Consider the following 22,721-nt stretch of genomic DNA (forward strand, 5'->3'; position numbering starts at 1 on the left):
TTTTCTGTAGTTTTATGGCTCCATCGTGTGGCAGTGCTATGTATTGATTGTTTGTCATCAACCCTTATCATCTTCTTATATACAGTCTATGGTAAATCACTAATAGTCTATTATTTTTTTCTCTCCTTATTTTATTCTCTTGTATACAATATACTTTTTTTAATTATAAGGATATATATATATATATGGTATCACAAAATAAGGTTATTACAATGCATGCGAGACGAGCTGTTTGTTTACATGCATTCATTTAATGCATCATTACTTGTGCCTGGAAGTTGAGTTTATTCAAAGTTTTGGTGACAGTTTGAATTTGCATGTGAGCAAAAACAATGTAGATTACTTTGTTAGTATCTTTACGTCAATTTTAATGATGACTATGACACTCACCTGACAGTGACCATCATCCTTTCCACATTGTTCTCAGTAAGTTATTTGATATTCCTGGTCTAAGATAGTCTGCACCACTTTTTTTTTTCCAACTCATCACCAACTTTATAAGATTATAATCAACACTCACCAACAGCTTTTATTAGAAGACATTTAAACAGAAAGGGTTAAAAGAAAACTCTCATAACATTTCTCCAGAGAAGTTCAACATGATCATTATAATCACTATCAGTTACATAGCTAAATATCTGTTATAGTGAAGTCCACACAAATTTAACGTTTTATGAACCAGTCGTTGGTCGCGTGGAAGTTTCATGAAACAAAAACAACTCCATAAACTGAATAGAAACACATTGTTACGTTGAGCCGTATGTTGGTTTGCAGTATGAAGGCTAGTTCGAGTCATTCCCTGACATCCTTGCTTGCGCTTTTTGTACAGTTACACATTTGCATCTCATCATTTTTGTAGCAGGCTTCCTCTCAGACCCTCCAACCCTTGTAATAAAACGGCAAATCCCCTGTGTGATGGCAGAGAGCAATAGACACAGAGAAAGCTGGGAAGAGCTACAAGAGCAGTTACAGTAAACACTGTCCAGCCGCCAAGGTTGGAGTAGGGACACCCTGTGTCGGCCTGTTGGTCTACATTCCTCCACTTGTAATGCCTGTGCAGTCCTCAAGATGGTGTCCTTCTGTTCTTCTATCTGAGTCCTGCTGGTCCAGGAATCTTAGCATCACTGCTCAGCTTCGATGAAACCTTCCTTTTCATGACCCCCAAGCTCGACCTCGGCGTAACTGGACTGACAGCCCTGGTTGCGGAACTTCATGGAGGGCCAGTAGTTGTTGGTGCGACGCTACAAACAACAGACGGTAGTTACTCAAAGCCAGGAAGTAGACAAACATGCAGTGTTGGAGGAAATGATTGGATCCTTTACTTAAGTCAAAGGGCCTGATATCACGCTTTAAAAATAGTCTGTTACTTGTCAACGGCATCTATTGAAATGTTACTTAAGTTAAAGTATGTACAGGGAAAACTGCACTTAAAGTAATAAAAGTAAAAGTACTCAAGGCAGAACAATGTCCCCTGTGACTAATATTATTACTCATGCATTCATGTAAAAGCAGCATTTTACTGTTGTCGCTTTACCTATTCTATATAGGACTGCAACAAATGATTATTTTCATAATGGATTAATATGCAGATTTATTTCCTCGGTTTGTTTAGAAAATAGAGAGAAATGCCATAGCAAGTTTCCGGTTTCGATAGCACAAAATTCAAAAAAAGTAAAAAGGAATTAAAACTATTAAAATAATTTAAAAGAAAAGCAGAGAAAATCCTCACATTTATGAAGCTGGAACCATGAATTGTTTTGTAAGAAAAAATAAAAACAATTGAAATGAAAACACTTGTCTAATGTCTTCGTCGATTTTGTAGTTTTATAGATAAGAAAACATATTTTACAAGCTCTTTGCATGCAAATATCTGAATAGGTAAAGTAACTATTCACTGAAGCTGTCAAATAATTGTAGTGAAGTAAAAAGTACAATATTTCCCTCTGAAATGTAGTGAGGTAGAAATGAAAAGAAAGTAAAGTACATGTACAAGATACTTGCTTTATTTGTTTTTCTCACCTGCATGAGGTAGAACGGCGGAGCGACTGTGGGGTGTGTGTTGATGTAGTAGACGGCCAGTAAGGTCAGCACTACGAGCAGAACCAGTGCAGCCACTACACCTGCTATGATGGCCGTGTTCTCTGTTATCCCCTTATGGTCTGGTGGACTCGTCTCTATATCTGAAAGGAGGGAAAACAGAGATTGTTGTTATTGTTAAAGCAATTCTGCATGAGGAAGTGTCTGACTAAAGAGGTGGGCTACTGCGAGTGACCACAAGAAGTCTGTTGTATACTCTCCAATGAATGTAACTGTGTTTATCAGATACAAAATATTGCTAAATGCTTCCATACATGCCCAAGAAAAACATTGACTCAGCTCAGCTTTATTTATACAGCACTTAAACAGCACTACAGCCGGGAGAAAACCAGAACAAAAGGGAACAAATAAAACGTATTATCTGTGTTGGATTAAGTGTGTGCATAGTAAAACTGTGACAAACAGTTTAACAGCAGCACAGTCAGTCAACCAATAAATTGACTATAAAGCCCAAAACAGCCCTCAGCCAGCTTGTGATAAAATCAGTGAGACGGTTAAAAGGATATTTCCGGTATAACAACATGGAACCTATTTATAGTTTTAGCCATTTGCTATTGAATTGTATCAAAATAGATGCTTTGATCTGGGAACATGTGGATTACTTTAACATCTAACGTGGCAAAAAATAAGCAGTCAGACAATCAGACAAGACAGGTTGGAAACCCTCCAACAGTGTGGCCAAATTATACAAAATGTTTTATTTAGAGGTTAAACTCCCTGAAATAACCCCTCATGGCACAAAAAAAACATGTTTGCACAACTAAAGCAAGTACGATAGGCCAAGGTTGAACCAGGAAGTAGGTCCATAAACCGTGATGGAAGTTTACAACCGATGGTTTTTGGTAATAATTATACCTTTTACCTTTTCTTTTCTTTTCCAAATAGCTTTATTTAAAACCTGCCTGATTTAGCCTGATAGCTTTAATCGATTTTTATTGCTTATTTATAATACTTGTTTTTTATTTCATTTTATTTTTATCTTGTGTGCACTTTACCCTATGCTGCTGTAATCCTGCAAATTTCCCCGCTGCGAGACTAATAAAGGATTATTTTATCTTATCTTATCTTATCTGACTATTTGTGTTTCTTCCCCCGTCTGAATCTTTTAGCGATGTTGCCACATTCTCATTCCTCAGCAGTTAACTTGATGAAAACGAAGTAAGTATCCCTCTAAGGAATGATGGCCAAAACTATGAAAATAAGTCCTAAACCGGAATTATTCTTTACTGTAAGTGCAACAGAAAACATTTGTTTTGGGTACAGAGAGGGGCGTTCATCTTGCATTTCGACTTATGTCACACAGCTGTTGTCTTAAATGATGTTGTTTCCTTTTTGGGCATCTATAAACTTTTTCAGACCTCATCTGCTTTCTAAAAAAATACATATTTCAGTCACAAAATTACATTTTTCTTATTTTCTAATATATCTTTATGTCCGACATTGAATGCCTGTGAATGTGTAAACCCCAGATACAACAATGGAAAGTTAGATATGTGTACTTTTATAAAAATATTGTAATATTGTCTCTGGAGAAAGCTGAATCCAAGTCACACATCTTTGCAAAACAACAGTCCAGTCGTTCGGCTTTGTCTTTCTCCAGACATTGTACCAGAAGGATGATTGAGATGAGTCTTTACTGACAAACCTCACTCTCTGTTTTCCCCGTTAGACTCTGCCTCAGAGAAGTTTACCTTTAGTGACGGGCTGTTCTTCGATCACTGCTGAAGACGGTGTTGGACCTGGAGAAGACTGGTTGTAGGAGCTCATAGATCCCTCAGGTAGTACAGGGTTGTAGTCCTCACATGTGCCTTTTGCCTAAATGAATGACCACAGGAATGACTCAAGAAAGAACGAACCAGCTGCTCATTTCTTTGTTGTATAATTCAGGAAATGACTCTCACCTCTTCAGGGCAGTTATAATCCAACCACTCTTGTCTGTGCCGGTCGATACCGTCAGAACATCTGAAACTCAGAACACAATGAGAAGAGCCCGGCTCTCTGCGGGCTTCATCACAAGTTAAAACCAGTCAGAATTTTTATCCTACCGTTGAAGTGTGTTGCACCAGCCACAGCCAGTAGTCAGGTTGGATGTCAGGCAGAGTTCACAGGATGTGTGTTGAAGACAAACTGGAGGAGTCAGGTACACAGTGGAGTTAGAGAGGTGAACAATGCTGCTATAGGCTCTCATATAATGTCTGGTTTGTACGGATACTTACTGGGCAGAGGCGTGAACTCAAAAGAAGATCTGCTAACGATCTTTGTGAGGTTAATCTCAACGCGATGATACTCATAGATGGTGAGCTGATTTGCATCTTCAAGACAAATATAAAATGTTAGTGTGTTTGCAATATTTATGTTTCTGCTCTGTGTGGATTTAAGGTTCTCTATATGACTTTCAGAGCATTCGTATATCAGCAAACAACTACTTACTATGTAAAAACATCGTGGAGTACAATATGTTTCTTGTTGTATGTTTCTTGTTCTTGTAATTATTTCTTTTGAGCAAACAAAAAAACCCTCATTACATAAACAGCCATTTTACATGTTATATCAAACTTTTCTCATTATAACACAATAAGTTTGAAGTTTTTATATGTTGTAAAGATCCAGTCAAAGCTACAAAATTGATTGTAGCCTATATGTAAGAAACTGACAATGACCCATTTACACAACTAAAGTTAAAACACATTTTGAAATGTTCAAGGCGCTACAGAAACAGGCCTGACCTTATAAATAAGTTTCTTTTCTAAGCAAATTGATGAGGTTGATATGTCGCAATAACAAGAAAAAAAAGATTTTTTTTTTTATAGAAATAGAATCAAGAAAGTAAATTATCTTTGTCACAGTAGCAGAAATACATCTCTGTACATTTTAAAGTCAGTCGTGTTGAAAAGAAAACTCACCTGCGGGCTGTGATGGGAGTCGGGCCAAAAAAGCATCAGACAGTCCAACTTTCACTGGATGCTCTGTGGAATTCATTGTCTCCACTGATATGGGGATCTAGAAAAAAATAACATCAGCGTCTGTTTTAACAGCTGTAAAAGTGTACAGGTGATGAAGAAAACAGTTGAAAGCCGTAACTTACTTCTCTGTAGTTGAAAACAATGGTTCCATTTTTGTCGAGGACTGCTTGGAAAGTAAAAGCTCCTTCGGCCTCTCGGTCCTTCAGCTGCACTTTGTCCCACTGCACCACAAAGAGATTCCCTGAGCAGAGAAGGATACAGAGGCTGGTCAGAAAGAAAAAAAAAAACAGGAGCTCCCAAACATCATAGTCTTTATCCGAGGAGCTCCCACTTACCGTTGTCCGAGTACCTCACTGTTGAGTTCTTGGTGAAGCTGGGGTCAAAGTTGGCCATGAGGGGGGCGACGTACTGTGTGGCAGTCAGCATTCGATGAGTAACCTCCCCCATGAAGATGAACCCTGGGGGCAGGTTCACATGTTAGGAGTTGTGTTGCATGTTTGTTCTCACAAACTATGTCTGCTTTTTTCTAATGCAAGTATTTTAAACCTCAATACTTCCTTATTATTGACCAAAATGTGTTTGTAGCCAAGTATCAAACATAACATTTGAAAACTAAATGTTACTACACTTAAATTTTCTCAAAGTTTGATACTGATAAATCAAGGTATTGTATTGGTACTAGTAGTGAAAAATGTCAAACAATCTCCAGCACTTCTACCAGGCAGCCATTGTTTTCCATTTATTTTTGTGTGGGAGGAAAATCAATCAGCAGACTGCAGAAAGTAGCTTAAGTCTTGTAACCCATAACACACACAAAGTCGTCATTGATTTTTGGTGGTTAAACTATTGTTATGAGAATCATAATCAACCAAAAGCACTGGATAAAAAGACAGAATTACACTAATTTTGACAGTTTTTTATTCCCATCTTCTGCTCATTCACTAGCATAGCATTATGTTGAATTAACAAATGAATCTCTCTCTTTTGTATGATTCTTTAAGCAATTAAAATCCTCAAAAATGGAAGGTATTTTCAATTAACCAGATTTATTATAGACGCGTATACCAGAATATTTCCCAGGATGGTAAGACTAAGTCCTTCAGCACACTGGTAGACGTTCAATCTCTGGATTGGAAGAACAAAATAGATGAACGCTGTGGTGATATCGAGCAATGTAAAGGGAAACTCACCACCAGTCGCTATGATAATCTGTCTCAGGTGGTGTCCATAAAAAGGGAAATCAAAAGAAAGCGCCACCCTCTGTGGATAAGAAAACATATCAGACAAGGCTGGCTGCTACATCAGACTGTTTTATGTGTGTGTGTCGGTGTGTGTGTGTGTGCTCATCTCACCGCTGCCTGTCGGTGTGCATTGGACAGTATGCCGTGGATCTGGACTTGGCTCTTGTGCAGGTTGTTCAGATCTACCCACAAGTCCTCAGTCCGTCTGTCTGATGGACCAAAACGCTGCCATTTGTAGTACCGATGGGAGTCCTTCTTAGAGAAAAAAGGCATTAGGAAAAGTTTTCAAAAGACAGAATTCATGCTGAGGTTATTTAGAGAGGGTTTAACAGCCATTGACTTGCATCATATAATGACGTCACTATATCACAATTCATATCCTTTTGCCGGAGAAATATTAAATGACTGTTGGTACCAGTAAGAGCTGAATGATGTGAGGAAAATTTCAAAACTTCTTACAAAAAAATGCCAGATGAGTCAAGAAGTGAATTTCAGACACTTCATACAACAAATCAAAAGAGATGTTGTGTGTTAAAGGGGTCAGTTGGGAACCACCGCTCCACACATCTGGGATTTATCTCCTCTGTTTCTGTCCAAACATTTCCAGTTGGGGGAGCTGTTTACACGTCGCACACAGTGCTTTGACTCAGATCTCAGCTCCTGATGGCATTATTAATGCATGCCACAGTTCAAGGTGACAGAGAGCAATGGTTCTGGGGTTTAGTGTGGGCTCAGAAAGTGGAGCAGTTAAATGCAGCGCTGTCGCTGCCTCTCCGGCTGCTCCATATACAGCAAGTGACCCACTTTTTTTCTCCCATCTCCACTGCCTGTCACCAGGCAATGTTTTCTGGAGGGGGTGTGTGCGACTTCTGGGTGAGGAGAAGTGAACAATTATATATTTTTTTCCTCACAGCTGACTGGTTTATTGAAGAGATTCCCAATTGGACAAGAGGTGGATGGCTTTGGAAACTGGGATCAGAAAAAGGCAGCAGCAGCAGCAGCAGCAGCACAACAAGGCTTCATGTGATCTTGTCCAAGTGAGTCATTCACAAGCACACACACACATGCACACGCACATACTCACACTTAAACAAACACTGTAAGTTGGCAGGACGAGGCTGTCATCTGGTTTCAATTTGAATTGGAGCGAGAGGGAAATTAAAAAAAAAAAAAAAAAAAAAAAAAAAAAAAAAGGTTCAACACTATTTATTTGGGTTGAATTTTACCGAGGCTGATTCAAGCGAAAGAAGAGTCAAATAAAACCTCATCATATCATACACACTCAAACAAACACACACAGATGCAATGGCTAATGAGTAGAAATTGGCTCAGGATAAGTTCACCTGACAGAATAACAGTAACCTCCACTCAAAGCTTCTCTAGCTTGGCAGCATGTAAAGTTAATGACCCCATAGTCAGATAAAAAGTTCTACAATGGATTAAAATAACTCCCTGCTGTTCTCTTATTTGAACCTGATAATAATAATAAGATAATAATAATATTAACAGCCTGGCATTGTGTTCATATATGCTTTTCTTGTTTGGAAGGGGATATATTTTGATTTGTTTGTCCGCAAAACAATAATAAGGAGCGAGAGTCGTATCCATCATGCCTGTTTCGTCATTTTCTAGCAAAACAAAAGCTACTGCAGCAGTTAACAAAATGTTTTTCATGACAAGCTCATAAATTTACAATTTTAAGAGCACTCATGTCTGTAAGTCAGCTAATAACCTGTTGGGCTGTTTTGAAAAGCGTAAATTGCCTTAAACATGTATTATTTCTAATGGCCAGCAGGGGGCGACTACTCTGGTTGCAAAAAATAAGTCTGATTGTATAGACGTCTATGAGAAAATGACTACTTCTCTCTTGATTTATTCCCTCAGTAAACATTGTAAACATGAGTTAATGGTCTCAATCTCTAGTTTATAATCTTCTTCAATACAGCATGATGTTCATTTTTTTTTATTATTATGGTCCAAGCAGCAATGGACTTAGCAAAGGATTTGGATCTTACCACGATGCGGGTCATGTTGTCAGGCAGGGTACTGACATCAAATCCTCCTCTGGTGTTGCGGGCTTCTCTGTGTTTGTGTGGGGTCTGCTGGTCCCTCCTGGTTCCTGACAGATCCACATCCGTCTGCAGAGGAATCCCACTCAGTGTATCTAGAACGACACAGGCATGACGGTAACTGAACAGTTAACACACATGTGGGCCGCATGCAGAGACGTCCAGGAGGATTTTATCCATGAACGAACAGATGCCTCTTGAACTCTGCAAGGCAAAGATGGGTTTATTTTTTCTTGCCATGTTTTCTTCACGCTGTAATTCTTCACCTGTTATTGATCATCAAATGGAAACCCAATGTCAGTTCCTCAACAGATAAAGCACCAAATTATAGATTCCAGGCTTTTGAGAAAACACGATCATTGAACTATGTCCCCTGATCCCAAAATGTGTGAAAAGAGCTCCGTAATTATCTGGTAAAATGTATTTTAAAAGGATCTGGAACAATTCTATACCCTGCGGTCACATCTGCTCATTATTGTTGCCATAATTTGGATCATTAACAGGCAGACACAAACACAGAAAATGTAACCCACATTTAGAGCAATATCTCACACAAAGACAGAAAAAAACAAACAACTAAGACACCAGCTGGTTTATTTTCTGTCATGCATAAACAGTGCAATGACTTCTTTCTAATTTCTGCAAGTTAAACTAAAATAAGTGTGTGTTTTGGCTGGACCACAAGTGCTTATTAACTAATTGTAAAACCATGATTCAACCTTTATTTGGTACCAGTGTTCTTTATTGGCTAATTATTCCTGTGAGTATTCACATCTTACCAACTACATCTGTCCTGTTTCTTCTCATCTGCTCAACAGATCACAGATCTATTTTCGTATATTTCCTCTGCACATTTCCAGACAGAGTTGTGAGATCAGCAGAACTCACTGATCGTTCAGCTTTTTTAAGGTCTCTGCTGTTTTACCACTGAAGAACAAGTTGTAAGTCAAATCCAGTTTGCTGTCTAGATCTGTCTGATCTGAGCTATTAAGTAACATCATGTTTCTGAACATCTTGAGAGAAGAAAAGACAAGAGCCAGCCGACAATAGTTTGTTTCCAGCTTTGTGGCAATAGTTTGGGGAAGGCCATTTCCTGTTAATGACCATGCTCCCTCACCAGCTCTATAAATAAATGGTTCTTTCAGTTTGGTGTGAAAGAACTTAACTGGGCGACCTCACTGATGCTCTGGTGGCTGAATGGGAGAAAATCCATTCAGTCTGGTTTAACATGTGGTGGAAAGTCTTCCCAGAAGAGTGGAGTCTGTTATAGGAATGAGATGTTTAACAATCACTTTAACAAACAAAACAAGGGTGTTTGGGTGTCCACAAAGTTTTGACCAAACGTTGTTATAAGTATGTGTTTATGTGCATGAACGCATGAGATGCCATCAATATTACTCCAACTTATTGGATATATGGCTTTTGGTCTGGTTTTGATATTTGTTGGATAAAGCAGATGCTATGTTAGTAGTTAGTTAGCATAATGCAACATTGTGGGAAAAATGCTGATTAGCTTTCATGCAGATAATTAGATGAGAAATACTTTACATGTATCAAGTTAGCTTAGCTTAGCATAAAGCCTGGAAACGGGGGAAACGGCTAGCCTGGCTCTGTCAAAAAGTAACAAAATATGCCTTCCAGCAGCCCTAAAGCTCACAGATTAACACATGATATCCTGTTTGTTTAATCGTTTCAAATATTCGAAGTTGTGGTTTTATGGGCAGGCTATGTGCAGGAATATTTCTTGGTCTAAAACTGTATACTGTATAACGATTTTATCCTCAGAATCGTTCTAAGCTTTACCTAGTTGGGGTGCTCCGATTGAATGAAGTGAATCCCAAATGGGACCAGAGAAAAGCAACATTGAAAGGTTATCACACACACAGGGGAGATGGCTCTAATGAGGAATCTTGTTTGATTACGGTGCAGAGGAAGCTATTTCCACGGGTTCAGAACAAGAGGCTCCTAATTGGGTCAGATTTGCATTGCCCATCATCATCATCATCATCATCATCATCATCATCATCACTAAACAGCTGAGGAGGCATCAAATAGCAGGAGGAAGAGCTCTAAGGGGGAGAAAGATTTAATTGATTCATTATGCAAATATCGAGCTTTTCGGAACATATCTAACCTTGTTTAAATGTCTGCATGTGGGCCTGGATGGACTTCTAACAACACAAAAAGAGTTCAAGAGTGGGCTGAACTTTGCATAAGGACTTGAGTTCAGAGATCTCCATAGCATCAGGTCTGGCAGACACATGTGTGTGTGTGTGTGTGTGTGTGTGTGTGTGTGTGTGTGTGTGTGTGTGTGTGTGTGTGTGTGTGTGTGTGTGTGTGTGTGTGTGTGTGTGTGTGTGTGTGTGTGTGTGTGTGTGTGGAACCTGTATTGGGAATGTGCAAACTGGAGCAGGAAAAAACATCCTGGTGAATTTGAAACGGGGCCCAAAAAATACAAGTACTCAAGTGTCAAATTTTCTGGTGGAGAGCGGGTGGTTTAACAGTAACTATACACTACGCTGCCCCCCCCTCTATTACAATAAAATGCACGGAAATTATTATGACAGTTTGAGATATCCTGCTGTTTAATCCAAAATATCATGCAGTGCCAAGTGTGTTGACCTGAGTGGGAGTTAAGCCTCTTCTACTGCAGATTCATTTTGAATTATTAACAAATATACATCAGCTTCTTTTGCGGTATCCACTTTATCTGTGCCTGCAATGCAGCAACCACCTGGTAAATCTAGTGGGTGTTGGGAGTCAAACTAGGACACATCATTTTGAACCATATACTGTGTGCTATGGATACACACAGTGTTCATTCATGCCTTTATCGTCTCCCACGCACGTATTTTACATTCCACTGATCTCTTGCTCTCTTTGTCTTTTTTTCCAGAAACATACAGTAGCTCTGTGGCATTCTTTCATTACTTGTTTTTACATATTTTGCAGAATTCAAACGGTTGATCTATAATTTGTTGACGACAGACACCAAAGAAACTTAATAGGTCACATTTTTACTGTTTTAAAAGCAGCTTTTGAAAGCTGACACTGGACAACACAGACTGGAGGAAAAAGCCACATTTCCTCAACTGAGACAAAAGCTTAACGGTCTTTCAATCTGTTCAGCTGGATAAAATCCAGGTGTGTAAAATAAATCTCCTCTGAAAATAACCTCTCTTTGGTTAAAGTCACAACACTTTGTAGTGCAAGCACATTCGGTGGATAAACGGAGGGGCACAAAGGCATGCACTTGGTCCTGGAAAAGGAAAAGCAAATTAATCTGCAAGCCCAACAAAAGAGAGCAGAAGGCCAACATCTTTGCTCCAGAGACAGATACGCTGAGGAGAGTGAACCATTCATGTACCGTCCAAACACAACAGAGGAGACATGGTTGGATCTCACGATACAAACAAAGTCATGACCCCGTAGCTGTCCTGTGTTTTGCGTGCTGTATGAGATGAGACACGTGTTAGCATCACCTGCAGTCTTCTGGCAGAAGAGCCATCAGTGGAACAGTAATCACAATGTCACTGTGTGTCTTTGCAGTTTTGCCAGTGGTTTTATTGTGGTTGGACGTTAAAAGAGGGTGATCGGTGTCAAAACCAGCCCAGGGCTTATGGCGTGGGAGAAAGCCATTTGGCACCTTACATTCAGAGGAACAGCAGTAACCACAACACACAATCACAAACACTGGCAGCTGGACTGATAAGGACCAGAACAAGAAAAAGCGATCCGATAAATATGGACACATGGACCGAGCTAAGAGTTTGTAAACTGTTTGATTTACTGTCATGGAGTTGTTTCTTGTTTACATTGGAACTAGACTTTGTATTTTTTGTGCAGCCGACATGTAGTTCCAGTTTGCAGATGGTGTTTGTTCCAGTTGTAGTTCACTGTCTGTCTGTTTTTCAAGTGTTGCAGTATTTATAGTATAGGAGATTCTTTCACAGTAAGAAATGTACAGTAGCCCCTGATAAATCTATCAGGAAAATAATCCGTCAGATTAATATTTGTGATGTTTGGAGGCTCCATTTATATGATGAGATTATTGGACTATTGGTGGTCATAGTTGTTTGTTACCATACTGTAAGAAACACCAGTTGGACTGTGTAGTTACTTATATTCCCTTTGGCTAAAATAACTCTCTCTGAAGAAATTCTCTTGGTGACAATTTAGAAAAAGTTTGGAGAGGAAATATTGGTGTTATGGAATTTCTAGCTCATTCAGGTCATTTGTCTGCAAAACTCAGTCCCACAGTGACTATTGATTGCTGCAGCCTGTCAGATTTAGATCACAATTGTCACGTATTGATGCCATCCAGTCTGAAACACATTAATAGCTGCATCATACTGAAGCCAAAACTTCATCAATCAAGTTGTTTTTATGTTATTCTTATCACTTAAAAAACAGCTTAAATGGTCACCATGTTAACATCTTACTACATGTGAGTTGTATTGAACTATCCCTTAGTTTCAATCAGTATTAATTGACTTATGCATTTTTATGATGCCTGATAAATCTTTTTAAAGCCAGGGATATTCTCTACTTTCTGATTTTGTTATAATGCCGGAATGGATGATATTATAAATCCATGTTATAAATGATGCCATTAACACTGGCATAATCACAGACATGCTGACTAAGCTCTATTTAGTGAAAAGGGATTTTGGTGACCTGCTGAACTGTAGAGGTCACACAGCGGGTCATGCAACCTGTGGGATGTGTGACCGATTTTCTAGCTTTACCCCCCCCGAGTAACAGAAGAAACGGGACATGAACTGAGTGGGAAAAATAACTTATATACTGTTGTTAAAATACAGGTTTCAATTTCGTTCTAATTGGTAAATGCATTATACTTGCTATAAATCACCATGTTAGCATTGTCATTGCAAGCATGTTCGCATGCTGCCGTTAGCATTTAGCTCCATGCACCACTGTTTCATAGTAGAGCCTCTCACAGAGCCGCTAGCATGGCTGTAGACTTCTTGTTTTTGCTAACTGTCAATCTGTGTTTGCACATGAATGACACAATAAATAAGTATAACCCCAAACATATCCAACATGCAGCAGACATATGTAGAGGCCTGGTCACTTCAGCATTTATAACTGCTAAATTTCCATCACAAATCAGTCAATTTCAACGGCATTGCTGCGATCATGCAGGTCAAGGGAAAACACATGCCACTTTTGTAGTCAGTTGCAGAGAGTCTTGACTGTGATCATCTCTGCTGACCTTTTCAGAGAGCAGAGATTTCCAATTTATGTGAAACTGCTGGACTATTAATTGCTCCGCTGAAGCGATGTGGCATGGCCTGCAGTCAGAGTCAGACCGGCGTGGATGCTACAAATACTTCCCCCTCAATCTAAGTGGTTGAGAGCGCAGCGTGGTCATCACAGCACCGCCTATTTAGCGAAGACCTGCTCTACTTTCTGATGTGAGCAAGCACTAAGATGAAGTTATGAGGCTGTGGGAAAAAAAAGCCCTAAATAGGGACACCTGCTGTGCAGAAGTGAGACTGACATCTTGAACTGAATCTTTGGTTTTAGTGTATTTTAGTGGTGAAGATGAACATGCCCGGCTTTGCTAGACTTTCAGTTGTCTTATGTTGGCGGGGGGGATCTGAGTCTCTTGGTCTCTGCACAGTGTGTCGGCTTGTCCTCTGCAGAGCCAGGCCCCTGATCAGAGGAACTGGGACCACAGGATAGGCCAGATAAACTGGAGCACCGCTGATTGTCGGAGGAGGAGCGGAGGCGCGAAAGAACGGGGGCTGGCTAAAAATAATGTATCTCCAAGGAGAACTAAAATACATACATGCGCGTACACTCATACAGAGAGACATACACACACACACACACACACACACACACACACATAGGGAGGTTAGCATACATATGCAGGTGATGCACAGAACAAGAACAGTATTCTGGGTGATTAAACACAATTTGAGATGAGATCAAGCAACATAGAAAAGCAAGAAACTTTCAAAATGTATGTCGTCTACACTCAGCTGCTGCTCTCATTGACTTTTTTTTATACTTTTATAAAGTGCCTGCTGGAATGAAAACACAAGTCATAATTTAAATGACTGGTTAACCCCAAACATTTATCTGCTAAAATGCAGGATTGCAAGTGAGCCCCAGATATTTGCACATCTTTCATGTGCTTCCTGTAACTGACAGAGAGAATTGTCAAGGGACTTTTTAGCTTCACACATATGCAAATCCCTCCCATAAAAAAACATTTAGTTAGTGGCAAGAATTCTGATCACATAATATTTATTTGAACCTAATCATTTTGAAGCTGTTTTGTGAGTCTGTTCTGAAGACATGCAGTCAAAATGGTGTTAATATTGGACGAGGTATGAATACCTGAGAACGGGGGCTTACCTTCATGCTGCTGAGCCCAGACTCTCCCCAGCTCAGCCTGGGAGAGACAGATGAGGAGAACGGCACAAAGCCCCATTGTCCGGCCAACTCTTCTCCCTCCTTCCCTGACTCGTTATCACTCCTCTCTTCTTCTTCTTCTTCTTCTTCTTCTTCTTCTTCTTCTTCTTCTTCTTCTTCTTCTTCTTCTTCTTCTTCTTTTCCCCCCCTGACTTGGCTCAAAGGAACGGGGCGCCTCACTCCTCCACTCCCCTGCCTTATGGTTGCTCTCTCTTCGACACTCTGCTCTCCCACACAGCTGCTTTTTCTCTTCACCTCAACCAAGGTTTCCTGCTTTTCTCGCCCTCCTCTGTCTCTCTTCTCTGCTTCACGTCCTTGTTTTGCCCTTTAAAGTAACTCCTGGCAGAACTGGTCCATGTCAGGGAAAGGAGTTGACAAACAGCTTGAGTGTTGCAGAGTAAGGTGTTTTCTTTCTGTCCCTTCCCCCCCCCCAATTAGGTTATTTATTAACTTCTTGAATTAAATCTCACTTCCCCCTTTTTGTCCGTCTTTCTTTCCTTGCATGTGTCTCTGTTCCTCTCTCTAACAGAGCTTTTGCACGACTTCCACAAAGAGGAAAAATATTTATGCTTTTCAACATTTTTTCATTCCTTCTAAACTAAAAAAAAGAAAAGGGGGTGGGAGTTGGGAGGAGTATGTCTCCCTCATGTGGAAGCATGTTCAACCAAAACAAATGTGATGTTGTTAAATTGTTGACATTTTGAGTGATGATGTGGTTTGTGTGAAGAAATATTACACGGATTAAGTTTTATTCACATTTGATTTACTTTTACAAGAGCTCAATTCAAAGAGTCATGTTGAGTGTGAAACAAATATTATTTATATAGTTATATAAGTTGTATGTATTTATACAAATAACTGATGGTTCTATCTATGACTATTGATATCTAACAGGTGAGCCCTTTTTGTTCAAACTGTTTCATTCTTAGAGTCTTTTTATATGTGTGTATATGAGCAGATACATTAAATAAATTGATTCTGCTTCAATCTGACATGTTTTTCAGGAACCAAATGACATCAGGAGCACATCTGTTGCAACCGTTACAGTAATTGTTTTCCACCAGTCGTCCATCGCTGCTGATCAGTAAGTAAGAATCGGCCTCTTTATAGGGTCCTACGGCTCTCAGAATCAGAAGCAGGGTGAATTTAAAGGTCCAAAACCATCGCACTGCCTAGACATGTAGAGATGTGGATCGATGTACGAAAGCACAAATTCCACCTGGACACTTAAAGCCGTACGCCGTTAGCAGCATACACTTAGCTTAGCATACACAGCTAATTGGAGTGAAGGTAAGTCAAACTATGGTGAGCCCATATGACACACGGGATCTGCCTAGTTTACTCTTTTAAATGACAAATACTGAGTTTTTCTGACTTCTTTTAATCTAAAATATTTATTTTAATTATTTAACTGACTGTAAACGATTCCCATATAACCATATCCCCATCTTTACTGCAAACTATGTTATGACAGAAAGTGAGGAACATCTGACATCTTAATAAAACATAATTTCATAGTCATTCTTACTGTTATTGTATTATACAGGGTTTTTTTTTCTCGCTGTACCAAACTGGTACAGAACCATGACTCCTAAACTGGGGTATGAACCAATACTATGACTTAAGTGTACCGTGTACACCTGTAGTATTAATATTACCACTAAGCAACTATGCAATGTGGGTGCCAAACAGAGTCGTATAACAGGTGTTACAAACAAACTGGTTTCAGTCTTGTTTTGATCACAGGGTTTCTTTCTTTCTTTGGCTTCTTTCTTTCTCATGCCCAATTATTAAGCCATAAATTCATCTGACTGACATCAGGATGGCAAGCAAAACATGTTGATACAAGTTTTCTTTCTGCATAGTGAATCTGAGTGAAGAGAACTGCCTTTCTAATCAGCAAAAAAACAAATCGTTTACGGTGATGGTGAAAAAACATAGCCGCAGTCTTTACAAATATGACAAATGAGTTCATTTGTATTTAATTGGAAAATGAAACTGTTAAACAACCTAACACATACAGCAGGTGTGCAGAATGTGTTCTGTCTTGTGACTCCTCATTAACTTCCATGAAATTGGTTTCCCTTCATTTTTAACACGCAAACACAATGAGCGAAACAGTTTTTATGAGTCTGGTAAAGTCGCTCCAAATGGCTGGACTCCTCCGGCCTCCCCGCTTTAAAGACCATGTGGTTTGCTGATTCATGCGAGAACTTCATTAAAAGTACGTTCAGTGATTTAGTTACAACATGCTCCAGCTTTCACAATTTCCTTTCTTTCTTACTCAGTTTTGAAGCCGGGAAAAATCAGTGGAGAGCTAAAAGGTTGTTTAAGGATTTTGGGGGCAATTTTGGGCAATGTCACAACATTTTGGCATACATCTATTTAAGTAAAACAGTTTTTCTTTGCCTGCACACTTGGATTCACTTAAGAGGCAATAAGCATGGTATTAACTTTGTTCCCTCATGGCTGTACAGCTCCGGATTGCCGGTTAGGTTAATGACCACCGCAGCGTGACGTTGGGTTGCCTTTCTCTAAAAGTTTTTGCCCCAGGTAGTTCCTTTTTTGTTTTGTTCTGCGTCCGCTGCAAGATTCGCCACAATGCCTGAATTGGTGTGAATGCAGCCTGAGACACATAGACCAATGACATATTCAAGGAAAAACTGAATAAATGAGTAGAAAAACACACAGTAACAAACACTGATGCCTCCATACTGGTCACGAGGGCTCAACGGGTTTTAAAATCATAACTGATTTTGAATTTAGGTTGCATAACGCATCTTCTCTCAAATATGCTCACACAGCAAACAACGGAAACAATGGCTCATCACACACTAAAGAGGAAATAATACAACGCCTCATGCAATCTCATGGGGAAACAACCTGCTGAAGTAATTCTTTGGAATGAGAAAATTAAAAAAAGCTGTCTGGACGAGATGGACAAGATTTCTCATGAGACTGTTGGGAGGGCCAAAACTAAAACAGTTTAAGACAGTTTAAACGTGTCACTCATGTTGGAACAGGCCCCCTGATGAACAGGTTTTTGAAAACAATAATAAAAGCAAGACATAGCCAATCATCGCTGGTTCATACACAATATTGGGATGTAATTCTTCAGACTGGAAAAAGGCCAAATATCATCAGAAATAGGGAGAATATTAATTCCAGGACAAATAAAAGTACCGGGGTGATTCCCCGTTCCGCATGAACCATGATGAAAAGACAAGAAAGTATTTTATCCTCTCAGATCTTTAATACTTGACAGGTTGTTTTCTTTATTTATAGTGATTCTAAAATGTAAATAATGGGGAAAGGCCAGATTTGTGATTATTGACCGCCAGTGACCTTTGCTCCAGTTTCTCATCCTGCCCTTATTTATTTTTTTATTTTTTTAAACCTGGCACAAAGAAGACACGGGGCTGTTTCTCATTACTGAAGGAGACTCACTCTTTTGTCTTGTTCCAATTGAAAACAGCTTTTAGGGAACATTATTTAAACCTTACCAGAAACGCAGCTCAAACATCTGACGACAGGTTGGGTTTATTTGCGGTTATATGTAATGATGAGGTAAGTGTATTTATTTTGCCTATGGACCCAAAACAATGAGCACGTTATTAGCATTAATTTTTCTCCTATGTCAAAATGCGTCTTTAAAGGATTACTGCCCCCGTGTCTAAATAATAATAAAGGACAGATGTGGTGTTGGTAAGGAAACAGCGAGGCAGGCCTACTGGCACTATTGGAAACTGAAAAGCCATTACGTGTAGTGGATTCCTGGTGAATGTTTGGACTGGGCACACAGTGTACTTGTCTAATTTAAAATAAATCAGATTCGAGACCTTTGTTGTAAGCAATCCCTTTACTTTTTAACGACTGTTTTTGTCCTTAAAATGCTGCTTAGAAACTGTTTTAGGACAAATCTTCCCTAAAGCAGCAAAGACAGAGTTGACGGTAAACACAGGTGTCATTAACTTCACCTGATTAATCATCAAAGATACCTCACTGTTAAGATGATACACAGTTAATAACTAGAGTGGATATCAATGCATCATTCCAGACAGATTGACAAAGAAAGTAATTCAATTTTCTGTAAGATACAATAAATGTATGATTTTCTTTAAGCCATTTCGATACACTTGAGTATATCTCTGCTCCGTTTACTGATCAGAAACAAGCTTTACATTACTCTAAAATTAAACGTAAGCACACTCAGATTTTTAGAGTGTAATATTTAACTTGTAATGGAAATGTGTTGTTTGTGTAACATTTACTGGCTGCATTTCCACCCTCACTTCACTTCACTTCACGAGGAGAGATCTTAAACCAGTGACCTGAATGTGGACGGCTTGGAATGTTTGCCCAGTAACACTGAGAGGCATTTATCACCTCGTTAACAATGTGACTTCAATTTAGATTTAAGAGTGGAAGTAAATGTTCGAACACTGTGTGCTTGCATTTGGACATTCACATTCCCAGTAAACTCCTTCAGGACAAGCTTGGCGGCTGGTCGAAAAGCTTTGAATTCTCTCTCCGCACACCTTGATGAGGTCAGATTGCGGGTGTCTGTTTTTGACGATTTGTATAATTTTCCGAAAGTGGCGATCCAAAATTCACACCTACTTCATGCTGACAAGAGGAGCCAGAAACAATTTCTGTCACTGTTGGTGTGCAAAACTAAATGCAACCCTATGAATGTTGCCCGCAGAGACACAATAAAATGTGCCATGTCTACCCTCCTTCTACAATCAAACCTAATAAAACCGTTTCCGTGATATCCTACAAAAAGTTATTACTCAATTGTCGTGCTTTATCCTACAAAAGTTCAGAATTTGTGTACATTTTTGTTTGCTACATGCATACACTCTTTTCAAATAAAAACTTGTTGTTTTGTAGGAAAATACAAAAGTTCTGTTACTGAAGTACGCATATTACATGACAAAAAAACGAACCATTGACTTCTTGTTTCACACTGGGAAACGAACAGTAGTCTCATGGGTGAAAGATACATATTTGTTGGACCCATTTTTCTGTAGTTATAGCTACGAAATGCTGGATTAGAACAACCGTTATCTACTTTTGAATAAAATTTGTGTAAATGTTCTGTTGCACACCTAGAAAAAAACAAAATCTATGTTTTGAATCTTGAAGAAACAAAACATTGACCTCATTGTTCTCTCGTTCTCTGAATACACTCTCACTGATTGCCAATCCTCCGTCCACTCCTGCACTGAACATGTTGTCTCTGCGGTGGGACGGCAGACTCCTCGTTGCCCTCCACCATTCAGAGCTCCCTGTGGGGGGTCAAGGTCCATTACAATGGACAAACATCACCCTGCCCGTTGTTTTTGTTAGCCCCTAATTGCAAGACCCACGGCAACGTTGATTGTGGCATTCATTACGAACGTCATTAGCAGAGTCATTAACACTGGGGGGGGGCATGTTAATGTTTGGAGACAGTTATCTGCTGTTAGCATTGGGTAAATAACAGGAGGGATATCTTATTGTAAGTACGGATGTAGAACAAGAATACGTGTTTGGATGAGAGTGATCAGGAGAGGGAGTGGGAGTTGTAGTCCGAGTTGTAATTCTTGCGCTGTAAAACACACAAAGCGCCTCTTTAGTAAGAAAGGTTAATTTATTTACAAGTTAATGGCTTTAAATGTTCAGCTCATAAACTGCAAAACACAGGAAACGTTGTTAAATGTTTCTAGTCTGACTGACGATTAATCTGCAAACATTGAAACTCACAAATCTCTGTGACTCTGACACGATAAAGTTGACATAAATTAATTTTACCCCCCAATATTTTTCCATTCTTATATTAAAACATCCCTTACAGTTCCACCAAGAGCTCAATACACATGAACCAGAATCATTAAACTGCTCCGCCAGTTCCATAAACTGCAATCCAATACTTATTTACATATTGCTAATTGATCCAGTTGCCGCCATTGTGCCTACTAATTGACCACCAATTACGTCATTAGTCTGTGTTAGCTTGTTCTGATAAGGACTTAACTACCTGGAGCTGAGATAAGTGCAGACCCCGCGGTATCTACGTAACCAATCTGTGGTGTAAAGTACTAGCAATTATCCAGGCATCTACTGTAAGTCTGAGCCAGAATACTGAATGCTAATGAAACAGTGAATGCTAATGTTAAGTAAAGGTCATAAACACAAGTTCTGATTACTCACCATACAGTAGTTCTACATTGTGCAGTCTTTTTTGGAGAGATCATCAGACTCATCACCTCTGACATTTAAGAGTCAAAATGTATAATCAGTTCTAAGCAAATGGGTTCCAGTGGAGAGACAGTGTGTGATTTCTGCCTTGCTCAACGGCAGGTCCGCTGCAGTTGTTGGGGCGAGAAGAAGACTTTCACTTTAGCTGATCTCTCTAATTTATTGCTGATTGCTGTCAATAGGCTTTAAAGTCACCAAAATAAAATAAACGTTCATATTTTGTTATTACAAGGACGTATTATTTAATCTTAACACTATTGGAGCCTCTGAATTCACATCAGTAATCGGGTTGTCGGTGTTAATGTTTGGTGAAATGGGTTTTGAACAGACTTCTTGTCAACACTCACGGTCAATGAAAAGCAAAGGTATTGATTCCTACAGACTAATGTTTTCTACAGCTGTTTTCAGTTTCATGCCACATTAAGGTTTTTCTTGTCTGGTAACACTCCAAGAGCTTCATCCAACCTCCTTCTAGAGTTTGTGTTTTAGTTCTGGAACCTTTTGTCCAACACGGTGTATATTATGAGCATATGATACGGTACCTGCATGAATCAACACTTCAATAATACATTTTCAAAAAAGCATTCTCACAGGCATCATTTGAGCTTGGGGGGGAGCTTAAACATAACAGCTGCTTGAGTCCTTCTGTAGAACCAGAAAGACGATATCCAGGTTCTCAATGGTGTGCAAAATACATAAAACAGCCTCATAGACATTTGACTGTACTTACCAAGTGTCTCAGAGTAAATCTGTCCTAGCTGGCCAATAAATCTTATAGTGACACATATTATTATTATTATTATTGTTTTAGTGTTTTATATATCCTATTTCTGCTGATAGAGCTCAAGAGGAGACCTGAACTTGCTAGAAGTTGGTGTTCATTCTGTTCTGGTAAAAGAGATGTTTTTGAAACAGTTGATAAAGATTAGCTTATAAAAGATGCTATTTAACAAAAAGCTGAATCAGTTTTGTGGCGGCAGATGTAAGAAATGAGGGGAAAATGATCCAACCAAAATATTTCACCAGTTACAAAGCTGCTGTTGGGACAGGTCAGCAGAGAAAAGGCAGTTTTAGTGGCTGTATTTAAAACCTTTGTGTGTGTTGGGGAAACAAACATGTCTGTTAGGTCGACTGACAGGTGGCTTTCAGACCAACATTAGCTTGTCTGGAAAAAATGCAGCTTCCTTCTTCATTTCAATGAGACCAATTCAATGACATAATTCCTAGATATAATCCTCTCATAGTATTAAAACCTCTATGCTCCGTCTTTGTGTCTCATAAGCCTTCAAACTCCTGATTTATTTTCAGTCTTCTCACGGGTACCTCTCCACCCGCTCACTCTTTTCAGGTGAAAGCACATCTGTGAAGGATGTCATAAATTACACCCACTTGTTGTGAGAGAAAAAACCTGTATAGCAGATGGAATTCAGACAGAAAGAAGGTCAAACTCTGTATAAAAGAAACCCATTGTGAATGAAAGACGAACGGGTTGTTTGCTGCCGACACTGTTACTCCGTGATGATATGTCTGAAACATTTCATCAGATCAGTTTGTTCTTTACATCATCTTATCTTATAATGAAACATTTGAAAACTTATTTTATCCTTCAGTGGCTTATAGTTGTTTTGAATTCTTCCAGTAAAAAGGAACTTTAAAAAAAA

At 39.2% G+C, this 22,721-nt stretch overlaps 1 protein-coding gene across 2 annotated transcripts; it reads right to left on the minus strand.

The window, feature by feature from the left end:
- Positions 1 to 503: 503 nt before the first annotated feature.
- Positions 504 to 15,224, minus strand: LOC129091484 (plexin domain-containing protein 1-like). 2 transcript variants are annotated; one of them, XM_054599132.1, is made up of 13 exons: positions 14,761 to 15,224; positions 8,317 to 8,465; positions 6,413 to 6,553; positions 6,251 to 6,320; positions 5,396 to 5,518; positions 5,183 to 5,301; positions 5,001 to 5,097; positions 4,314 to 4,409; positions 4,143 to 4,224; positions 3,999 to 4,059; positions 3,789 to 3,912; positions 2,020 to 2,180; positions 504 to 1,241 (listed from the first exon to the last, which is right to left on the minus strand). In XM_054599132.1, exons 1-13 carry the CDS (start codon positions 14,834 to 14,836, stop codon positions 1,122 to 1,124), a joined length of 1,419 nt encoding a protein of 472 aa, XP_054455107.1. In that variant the 5' UTR covers positions 14,837 to 15,224; the 3' UTR covers positions 504 to 1,121. The 2 variants fall into 2 exon arrangements, with proteins under 2 accessions (XP_054455107.1, XP_054455106.1); XM_054599131.1 differs by having other exon boundaries at positions 6,413 to 6,556.
- Positions 15,225 to 22,721: the final 7,497 nt, after the last annotated feature.

This window comes from Anoplopoma fimbria, chromosome 5, assembly GCF_027596085.1.
Source record: "Anoplopoma fimbria isolate UVic2021 breed Golden Eagle Sablefish chromosome 5, Afim_UVic_2022, whole genome shotgun sequence".
Taxonomy (NCBI): domain Eukaryota; kingdom Metazoa; phylum Chordata; class Actinopteri; order Perciformes; family Anoplopomatidae; genus Anoplopoma; species Anoplopoma fimbria.

Excerpts from the sequence above, each read along its gene's own strand:
- LOC129091484 (XM_054599131.1), bottom strand. The coding sequence starts at position 14,836 with ATGGGGCTTTGTGCCGTTCTCCTCATCTGTCTCTCCCAGGCTGAGCTG. Across the intron at positions 8,466-14,760 it reads CTGGGCTCAGCAGCATGAAG|ATACACTGAGTGGGATTCCT; the intron begins GTAAGCCCCCGT and ends GTGTCGTTCTAG. Across the intron at positions 2,181-3,788 it reads AGAACAGCCCGTCACTAAAG|ATATAGAGACGAGTCCACCA; the intron begins GTAAACTTCTCT and ends CCCTCCTTTCAG.